The sequence below is a fragment of the Pinus tabuliformis genome, chromosome 1_1 (genome assembly GCF_031772625.1).
Source record: "Pinus tabuliformis cultivar Carrire ecotype Pingquan chromosome 1_1, CPIR1, whole genome shotgun sequence".
NCBI classification, from domain to species: domain Eukaryota; kingdom Viridiplantae; phylum Streptophyta; class Pinopsida; order Pinales; family Pinaceae; genus Pinus; species Pinus tabuliformis.
Window position 1 is genome coordinate 790,006,691 of NC_142297.1, and position 11,042 is coordinate 790,017,732.

Below are 11,042 nucleotides of genomic sequence, written 5' to 3' on the forward strand. Positions count from 1 at the left end.
TTATGACACTGCTTAAAATGAAATGTTTACATCTTAAGACAATGTACCTACTTTGCTTATGACAATCTAAACTATGCAAGTGGCTAAGAGAGGACTATATTTTCCCAGGATGAAAATATAGGGTCTTACAACCCCATTCACACAATAATTTTAATATATTTCACCCGAAAAAAGATACATACCCTACTCCTTTCAAATTTATCATATAATTTTAAGAAATTAACACTTGTTATTAACTATTAAATAGACTTACTATATATTCTCCTTTGTTTGCACGCACCTTATATGTAAAAACATATAAATATTTTCAATACAACCAAATTAAAATCATATTTTTCCATTTAAAAATTATTAAATTGAAATTAAAAAAAATTACACCTAATAAACTTAAACAACAACCATAAAATTATATTATTATTATTATAAATATTTTCTAACCTAACCAATAACCAAAAACATTATATAGTTACTTCTTTAGTGATGTGAAAATAAAAAAAAATGTATTTATTGTTTTAATAACACCTAATAAACTTAAACAACAACCATAAAATTATATTATTATAAATATTTTCCAACTTAACCAAGAACCAAAAACATTATATAGCTACTTAACTAGTGATGTGAAAATAAAAAAATGTATTTACTATTTTTCACTATGAAATTAGCATTTTTGAAAAAAGGTAAAGCTTTACTTTTCTTTACAAAACCCCTCCCAACCCAAACTTCGTTTACGTTCTAGAACAAGAAGGAGGATCTGTTCGCTTTTCGCAGGGCGGGAGCGAAAATGAGATTGCAGAGATTTGCGAATTAGGGTTTCACCAGTAGCAGACACTCGAACCCCACGATCGGTTCTTCAGTCCATTGACGGCGCCAAGGTATGTTCCAGTTTTAACTTCAATGGATTTCCACCCGCACATTCAGTCTTCCACACGGAGAGGAGTACACGCATTTCAGGTTTCTGGTTCAAAATCCAGTGTGTTTTTAGCAGCCACTCTTGTATGTTTAGGTTTTAATCTCTGTGCTGCAATCTGTTACTGTTTGCAGGGATGGCGCTGGCATTTGATGAGTATGGGAGGCCATTTATCATAAGAAAGGAGCAGGAGCAGAAGACCCGAATCAAAGGCTTAGATGCTCAGAAGGCCAACATTGCGGCCGCCAGGTCCGTTGCGAGAATCCTCCGCACCTCACTCGACCCCAAGGGAATGGACAAGATGCTCCAGAGCCCCGACGGCGATGTCACCATCAGTAAGCTTCTCTTCCATTTATTGAATCTCTATTTCTGGGTCGGTAAAACCCCTTAAAAATCTGAAACTAAGTAGAATTTATTTTAAAAAACTTATGATTCGTAAGTAGCAGTTACTTTAAAATTTTTATAGGTTTTCCGAAAGGAGTGAAATAAGCAAATACTCTGCGATCTGCTTACTCTTCCTCACAAACTGTGAGGCCCGCCGAGCTAGATGCTCTACATACGACGCTGACTGCCTACGAAAGCTCTCGAATGGGTGAATGTGTTGAGATGTCACTAACATTGAGAAATAGACACTTTCCAGGGATCTACTTGGCGTAGAGGTACTTTTGGCAGGCTTTTCACTAACCAAGAAACTTCGTTTACAAATTATTTTGCTCAAAATAACACCAATTGCTCGACAGCAGAAGGTTCATAAAGAAATGGAAATAATAATTTTAAGAAGAATTTCGGAATAAAGAAATAAATTATATAAATGTCCACAAATGATGAAAGGACATTAGGTTAATGGGACTAAAACTATATATTGATGCTGGAGTGCTTAAAGGTATTCGCTGAAAAGGAGAGACTACAAATAAGATTTCAGATTTAACAGAATGACGAATGATAAAATAACAAAGGGGTGATTATCTCAATTGTTTGTAGCCAATCTTGTTGAGCATCTGGCTGGTTCTGGTTACGTGTTAGTAGGTAATCAGTTTAAATCCCCCAGATTTAGGTGCACTAGTCTATGTCAACAGTTTTACGAAGAATGCCATTCACAAATATGGAGAAGCATCTCTTGGATTTCCTTATCAGATTTTCAAGGGTTAGAATAACAGATAAACCTGATACAATGAAGACGAGCATCTGGCTGGTTCTGGTTACGTGTTAGTAGGTAACCAGTTTAAATCCCCCAGATTTAGGTGCACTAGTCTATGTCAACAGTTTTACGAAGAATGCCATTCACAAATATGGAGAAGCATCTCTTGGATTTCCTTATCAGATTTTCAAGGATTATAATAACAGATAAACCTGATACAATGAAGACGAGACTAATAGCAGAAGCCTAGAAAATAAATAAGTCCTAATTTATCTAAGCGTCAAAGGAGAGGTATGCAGGGCCATAAACCAGGCTGGATTCTATCCTGGCAAACTTTACTGAAGCTCATCGGACTGCAAAGTTTGACGGGTTACGTGTGGAAGGGAGAACCCTGGTGATGGGTGTCTGTCTAGTGTCTACAAGATATAAGCTGAGAATTATAGCTTTTGTAAGATAGCATACCTAGATGGCCTTGTGGATTATCTGGATGATCTCAACTGTGCTTGGTAAGGGTGCTTCTGAATCACTGATCGTCTGTTATTTTTGCTCATGACTGGTGCATCTACCGGGTCATCGATGCTTCATCCAGCTGAAAAAATGATGCAATCAATCTAGTGGATCTGGGTCTGGAGGACTCATGCATGTCCTGCTCTTAGAGTATTTGGTTCGCTTTACTTTGTTCTTGAATAATGAACTCTGCTTTCACTGTTGTGGGGAGATTCCGGTCTTAATGGATTTTTTGTTGTCATTTCAAAATTTGTAGTGGAGATAGTGGATAAAAGCCATGCACTGCAACAATGCTCCCAGCTAGATAATTTCATTAAATTTTGGAATCTAATAAGAAAAATTGAAATCGAGTAATAGTTTGTGTGGGAAGCAAAGAAAGTGAGAAAAAAAATCTCTTATCTTTGACCTTCATTTATGTGTACTTTGTATAACGGCTACTTGGTTAACTTAGTAGGTCAGTCTTTATTATCTAAAATATGCATATTGAAGATTGGATATCACGGCAGTTTCTCCCTCTCATCGCCATTGTCAACATGGTCGTCAGTGAGCATCTCTACATGAACAGAGGATCTATTTGTCCTTTTAATGTTAAAAAATTTATAGTTAATTATATAATAAATATTTTGATGTACATGTACATGAGGACTGATTGGCGCCGTGAGCAAATCCAGGCAAGGGTAGGGGGTTCAAGAATTTTAAGGAAGGTTGCCTCTTGTTCATAATTGTTGTGACAATTTTTCTGATTACTGGAGGTTCAAGAATTTCAAGGAAGGTTGCCTCTTGTTCATAATTGTTGTGACAATTTATCTGATTACCTTGACCTCCCTGATTTCAGCATACGTGTAACTAGGAATGGATATAAACCATAGTAGCAAAATTTGAATCCGAATATGTATTCAAATACAACTCAGTGTGGAAAATACCTAATAAAGAAATGCAGCATGGTTCCAATATGGAAATCTATATTTCTCAGTATGAAAATAAGCGTTTTGTTCCATATTTTAGAAGAATTTCATCCTCAGAACACACTAAAACCAGAAAAAGCAATTTATTCTTTGAAAATTTTGCAATGTAGTTTATTTTTAAGTGTTTTCTTACTGTTATTTTTATTTTTTTGAGGTTTTTGCTCTGTTTTTTTGGGGCTTATATGTTGATGGGTATCAAAGACATTATAAGGTAAGTGAACTGTTCTGTATCTGCATTGCAGTGAAAACATACTGAATTTTGTACTGTTGCCGAATTTCCATATAATAAAGAGCAATATGACCAAATCTTGCTACTATGCTATAAACTAGATTTCCAGCATTGAAATCCCCTTGTGTATTCAGCTATGGGTCCTGTGGGTCATCTCGACTCCCTCCATGATAGTCCTTAGAACATATTCAGGTTTGTATTTGTTCAATAGAAATGTAGGGAAACAAATATTCCTTTCAAAGGTGTAAGACTCTGTCACCAAGCAATATGTAATGTGCCTAAACATGGTTCTATCAACCCTATGGTTGTCTTGTGGTATTTTTTCTTGCTTCTCTGTTCTACACTACTTGGACACTCCATAACATTTTTCTACATTTTAATCATGCTATCCAGTGAGAAGATATACTTGAATTCTGAAAGGATATGTTATAATGCTGATACTACTTGTGACTGCACAGAGAGGCCCTGAGTCACTGAACAACCACCATTCTTCTGTGGAAAACTGGCTTCTGTATGAAGGGGTGTTACCTGCAACAATGCCTATGGACAATCCTGCAGAAAAATGGGCTCTGCTTGAAAGGTGTGTGATCCCTTCAACATACCGATAGCTGATGGTTATAATTTTGAAACATAACCCAGAGGAGAAAGAAAGGAAACTTCTTCCTAATCGCACACAGGGAAGCCCTTTCATATTGATTAAGCCAGATGCAACTACAGTTCCATGGGAACAAGACCAAAAGCCATCATCAAAACACAGTGTTCCATGACACTAGGAAATAGACCTTGAGTCAATCTGGTAAATGCATTATCTGTAACAGTAAGAATAGATGAACCGTATTCCTCAGTAACTGCCATTCCTCACATCTAGAATTTTGCACCCCTTGGTATCCTTAGTGAGTCTTTTCCTTCTTTCCAGAATGGAATTTTGAGTGTAGGTGCTTTTGTGATTGTTTCATTGCCTTCTTGTATATTATTGGTCTCTCACGTGCATTCATGGACAGGCATAGCCCACTAGATATCTGAGAGTCTAAAACAGGCTTGACAATTCTCAAAGTTTTGTAAACTTTTCTTGTCATTTTAGTATCTAGAGTCTTGTCTGCTATGGTTTGGAACTTCTTGAAAAAAATGTTGGCATTGGGGGTACACATGCTAGTTTTACATTTTTACCCAATATGGTGGTGTGTAGGGTATCACAAGATAATGTTTTGTTGGAAACACATCAGGATGGTTTTCCTGCTATTGATGTGAATGACTACTTCTGTTAAGCATATTTTGCTCTATGCCATGTTGTAGGAGGATGCATACCTGGGATTGAGGAACACATCCTATGGTCTGAGGGATTTGTCCAAATTTTGGGGACATGTCTTCTGGCAACATATCATAGTTAAAATTAGGCTTAACAGCAATAGCCATTTGTATCAACAGCAGGAAAACCATCCTGTTCTATTGTCAACAAATTTTACCTCAAGATACACTTGGATTTGCCGAGTATTCATTGCAAGCAGGTTAAAGTTAAAACTAGCATTAGTACCCATTGCTAACATTTTTTTTCAAGAAGCTCCATACTTTATTTGCAACTCCTATATCCAGGATTCAGGATTTGTCGGGTGGAGGTACAGAAATTTCCTGAACAGCTCGAGATGCTCCTTGGCTTGCTACCTGATGTCTGCATGATGCAAAATTTAAAGTTGGGGGACATCCCATGTTATGGTCATATGCATCTAATTTGTAAATTTCATTTTCCTTCACACCATGCATCTAATTTGTATTCTGTATGAGAATTAACAAAGGAATGATGCTCTTTTTCCTCTTTTCCACTTTCCACAATATTTGCTGTTTTTTTTGGTGAGTTTTCCATGTTCTAGATCCCACTTTGTTCCCACACACTCAAATTTTAGTTGCCTTGCTCTGCCACAATAATAATGCTTCAAATTCTTAGTTCTGGATTTGCTTATTCTTATTTTTAGATTTGCTTTAAACCGAATCTTTCCCTGTAAATTGAGATGTAAACTTAGAGTTGTGTTTATAGATTCAGAAATAAAGTTGAGTTTTTGAAAAGTTCTCAAATGAGAGGCAAAAGTTTTAGGCTAAGCACAACCATACCCTTTATTTTCCTACCTTCCTATGGATTATAATTGATAATCTAATATTTTTTAACTTCATTTGATTCTCTGAAGTTGATTCCCTTCCTCCATTTTCATTAAAATCATCATGTTATAAGGCAAAAGGGCATACCTTTATATGAAATTTTGCCAGCAAAGAGTCCAAAATTAAATTTTGGACAATTAAATTTTCATGCAACTAAGCAACATTGCTTTTTAACAATACTCTTGGTTCAACATTTTTTGACAATGGTCTTGGTTCAGTACTTTCTTACGAGCAGAGCCCTCTCCATTCCTTCAAGCAAGAGTGGTCTCCTTGGAAAAACAATAAATCTGACCATTTCAATTTTTTCATAATGTAATACCTTGTACCGGATATCTTTGGTTTATGCCTTCTAAAATCTTGGATACCTCATCAATTTTTCCCTTAGAGAAACACTGTTTTACAGAGTCAAAAAGTTAGTTTCACAACCTCTTCTAATTCTTTTGCCTTCTAATTGTAATGATTTTTCCACTTCACTGGTTTGAAATAGAGCAGACATTACTTCTGTGTATACTTTAACATGTACAGAGGATTTACAATCTATCACTTCTTCAAGAACTTTTTATGCCTCAATTTTTTTTCCTACCTTCTCAAGATGATGCATGCCATAGATAAAACTTGCATGACTTGGAACAACACGTTCCCTAAGCATTTTGTTCAGTATCTGGGCAGCGGCTTGAACTTTCTTTGATTTGCAGTAAGCTTTGATGAGTGAATAGTACAGAGCATATGTGGGTGAGAGACCCTTTCTAATCATTATCGCCAGTTGATTCACTGCCTCATCCACCATACCCAACTTGCATAGGCCTCCAATGAATGTCCTATAGCAAACTATATCAGGATTTAAATTTTTTCATCTCCATTAGATAGTTCCTTGCATGGTCCACTCTACCAGCGTTGCACAAAGCATTGATCAATGCATTCAAATGGATTGTCCACTCCGAGAAAGGATTGTCCCTGATTTTAATATATAGTGTGACAAACCGTATGTGACAGGCAGGTGGAAAACTTTTCTCGCAATTGACTAAGTGACGTCCTACGAGCCAGACTTGAGACGGAAACCCTCGTTAGAAGTATATGCTTGGCTCTTTTCCAAACAAATGAAGAGTCAATGAGGTTTTGTGTAATCACTTCTGGTATCGTATTGGGTTATTGTTAGAAGCGATAATTGGATTCGGATTCTCATCGAGTGAGTTGTTCTGCTTTCTCAATTTGAGAGGGTTTGTTTGGAGGGAAAAACGAAAGAGGACATACAAGAATAGTGAGGGGAAAGATGCAGAGGAAGAGGATTGAGAACATCGCCAGCAGGTAGGCTACATTTTCCAAATGTAGGTGGATTGCTGAAGAAAGCTTATGAGCTCTCGGTGCTCTACACTGCAGAAGTTGAACTTGTGATTTTCTCCCCAGCAGGAAAGCTCTATGAACTGTTTTTTAGTGCAAATCCTACTATTTTGATTCTAATAATCATGGCTATGCAAACCTCATGAGATTCTTACTAATAACCCCGGTGGTGCAAGCCCTAGTAAGCTCGATGTTGAAAAACTTATTGTAAAACCTCCAACAACAACATAATCAATACATGATGTCAAAAAAAATGGAGAAGTATCCAAGGTTCTTAAGCAATGATGTAATGAATGAGGTGGAGAAGCATCCAATGTTATTGAGCGATGGTTAGCTATACGAGGAAACATGCAATGTCATCTTCCTTTCATTTTCATGGATATAACTTAATATAACTTTCTTATGTAGAAAACATGGCTTATCTTAGGCTTAACCATGCATATAAAATACCACCTATCATCTTCATTGAAAAAAGAATGGTGTCTTTGTTCATAAATATCAGTGATTAATCATAGGAATGGCTATTATTCTCTATCAAACAAAATCAAGGACTAAGTAATGAAGATCTTGGTCGACAACAAAACTTATGATTATTAACTTCACATTAAAATTCACTTCATCTCTGCCACCTTCAAGGAAATCTTTGTTATCCATCACCATATTGATGTTGTGACTTGGTCCTTGAAAAACATTCAGCATGTTTGATTCATGGAAACCTTCAAGTTAGACAGTATATGTCATGCTAACTTCCAAGAGATTGGTGTGAGGTACATTGAGGCTTGCAGGGCCTGCCCTGCAGTTTGCCCTCATGAAAGCATAGAAGTAGATTATAACCAGTTTCTTAGGAAACCATGAATCCTTTCTAGCCTTGACATCTCTGTGACCAACAAGATATACAACTCCTGATAATTCAGAACACTTCCATAGCTCCAAATGTACATCACAAGAAGGAAGTAGGTGGCAAAAACCATTTATCCAACCATTTTCCCCCACTTTCATCAAAACTGCAGAAAAATAAATTAGCTCAGTTGATCCAAATAGAACAGGAAATCCAATCGCAAGGAATATATTTTTTGCCCATATAAGAACCATGACAAGAGTCACTAGGCTTGTAGTCACCATAATCATCTCTACCTTTGCAATGCCATATGCATTTGATATCTCGACCGTGCTCTTAAAACAATCACATACCAAGACACACATTATCATTAGAACCCAGTTGATGACAAGAATGTAGATCTGACCCATGAACCGTCGGGATGTGTGAATTATTTTCAATCTGGGAAAGCATCCTAGGGCCATGGACATTTTAATAGATGAAATTGTTGCTGAGATCATTGCCTAGCTTGCAATCATGGCAACAACACTAGCTATCATGAAGACTGGCCAGATAAAACCATCTGGAATTGAAGCAGAGAATACGTTCTCCACCACAGAGGGATGCTTCATAAGATATGCAACTTGATCCATGTAAGCCAATAGTAGGAATGGGAATACTACACATGTGAAGGCTATCTGGATGGATCTTACTGAGAAGTGACCCAAATCAGCGAACATAGCTTCAGCTCCTATTATGCATAACACGCAACCTCCTAAGGACATCCATGCTTTGATAGTGTTCCTCTTGAACAAGTAATAGATATAAACAGGATTGAATGCCCTTAAAATTGTCATGTCATGTTAAATAATATTGTAAAGTAAAATAGAACCAATAGAGAAAAACCATATCATGAGTGCCAGAGAAAATGTCATGCCTACTTTGCTTGTACCAAACTGTTTTATGCTGAACAAGATCACCAGGAATATGATTGAGACAATGACCACTGTTTTCAACTTTAGTATTTTGTCAAATATTAAGAAATGCGAAACATAATATATATGTTAAAGAAGAAACATATTATATATCTTCAAGGAGAAACATATAATGGTAATGCAAAGTTTTAAAAGGTATGTGATCCTTAGGCTTATTGGAGAGTATATAAAAAATTTCACACCTTTTTATGAGATATGGGAGGAAAACATGTTAAAGATTTTTAATAAATATAAAATTTCCAAAATGATGCTAGTTACGTGTGATTCTTTTTTCATTGTTTGTGATTATGAAAAATGAAACTCAATGTTTTTTCATTAGTGCACACATATTTCATTATATAATTGCATATAGAAAAATCTTTCCAGAGCCGATAACAATAAAAGTGAAGAATTTATGGTCCAACGTTATATTTAAGGGAGATGTTTGAGGATGACTTTTGAATTTTGTTTTTCATTTTAAGACATTTGGAGCAAATATTAGGAAGGACTTTGAGAAAGGATTGTCCTTGATTTTCGAAAATGGAGTTGTTCCTTTCCAGCCATATGCCCCAAGTGACCATCAAAGGGAGAGCTCATATGTTTTTTGGATGTTTTCTTTATAGCCATTTTTTTACACATATCCATAGAGTCCACATGCCATTGATGTGAATTACTTGTTCGGTTTTTTTAACCAAAATTTTTAACCAAACAAGAAAAATTAAAAAAATGCCTCAAGATCAAAGACTGAAACAAAGACCTATTGACATACCTTTTAAAGTATGGAAAGAACTTGTAAAATCATATGAGAAGTTGGATGCACAAAGAAAAGCTGACAATGAGAGAATTCAGGTATTGAATTTTTCATTAAACATTATTTAGAATGTATTAATACTTATAAGTATCTTAGACATGTATTTGTGTGAAAATAAATTGAATTGGTTTATGTTTAAGGACAAGGCATCCAAGGCGAGGTTAACCAAGACAAAAGTCACTCATTGTAGTGGCCAGAAAGGTTTAAAAGCACTGATAACAACCTTTGCAAGTATATTAAACATGTGATATTTTTTTAATAAATTTTGTACTAGAAGAAAGTCATTGTTATCTAATTTCTCCCTATTTACTGATTGATAGGAACTAAAATATGGAAGACCTCCAAATCATTTGGAAAAGGAGGTGCTGCAGCAAAAGAGATGGGTTGAATTTGTTGTTTGGATGGACTCTATGGTATGTAATCTTAGTTGGATTTCCAATATACTTTTAAACCATATTTTCATTTTATTTTTTAGTACTATTAGATATTATATCTTACCTCATTTTATGGTTAACATTGTATAACAAAAACATGCATTGTGTTATGTAATTAATACTAACATGTAATATTGATTTTTTTTGTTAGAATGCTATAGGTAATGATTGCCAAGACGATGATCCAAATTATGTTCAACATATATCAGGAGATGATGAGGATGAGGATGAGGATGATGGTGGTGAAGGAGGAGATGATGATGATAGTTGTGGTGTTGGTGATGATGTGGATCAGAGTAATGAGGATGGTCAAGATGATCATGAGGATGATCTTGGTGGTGGTAGCTAGGCATGCACATGCATTGTTTTTTATGAAGAAATTATTGTGTAGAATGACATTGTTATGTTTAGATGGGTGTTGTGAATTTACCCTATATCAATGAGACATTTTGATTTTGTAATCATACGATGAGTTTGATTTATGTATGTTGTTAATTTATCGTAGAATAACGATATTCATGAAATATTTTGATTTTTTAATCATATTTGAATTTTACTTGTTTTGATTAAAAATAATACTGATTTTATTAGTATTATGTTACTATTTTATACATGTTTTGAAAATTGTTAATGACACATTGTTATTTTTTTGGATGGATGTTGTCAATTTCTCTTAAATTTCTTTACAAATGATTTTGAATTGTGATATCTGCTTTAATGATATTTAGAAACTATCATATATTTCACTATGAATCTATAAAGGGGGTCATA

At 35.3% G+C, this 11,042-nt stretch overlaps 1 protein-coding gene across 1 annotated transcript; it reads left to right on the plus strand.

Moving 5' to 3' along the window:
* The first annotated feature begins 722 nt into the window (after positions 1–722).
* LOC149216365 (uncharacterized) lies at positions 723–10,651 on the plus strand. Its single transcript, XM_089392777.1, has 4 exons — positions 723–875; positions 1,045–1,245; positions 10,158–10,250; positions 10,423–10,651. Exons 2-4 carry the CDS (start codon positions 1,129–1,131, stop codon positions 10,618–10,620), a joined length of 408 nt encoding a protein of 135 aa, XP_089248903.1. The 5' UTR covers positions 723–875; positions 1,045–1,128; the 3' UTR covers positions 10,621–10,651.
* The last annotated feature ends 391 nt before the right edge of the window (positions 10,652–11,042 follow it).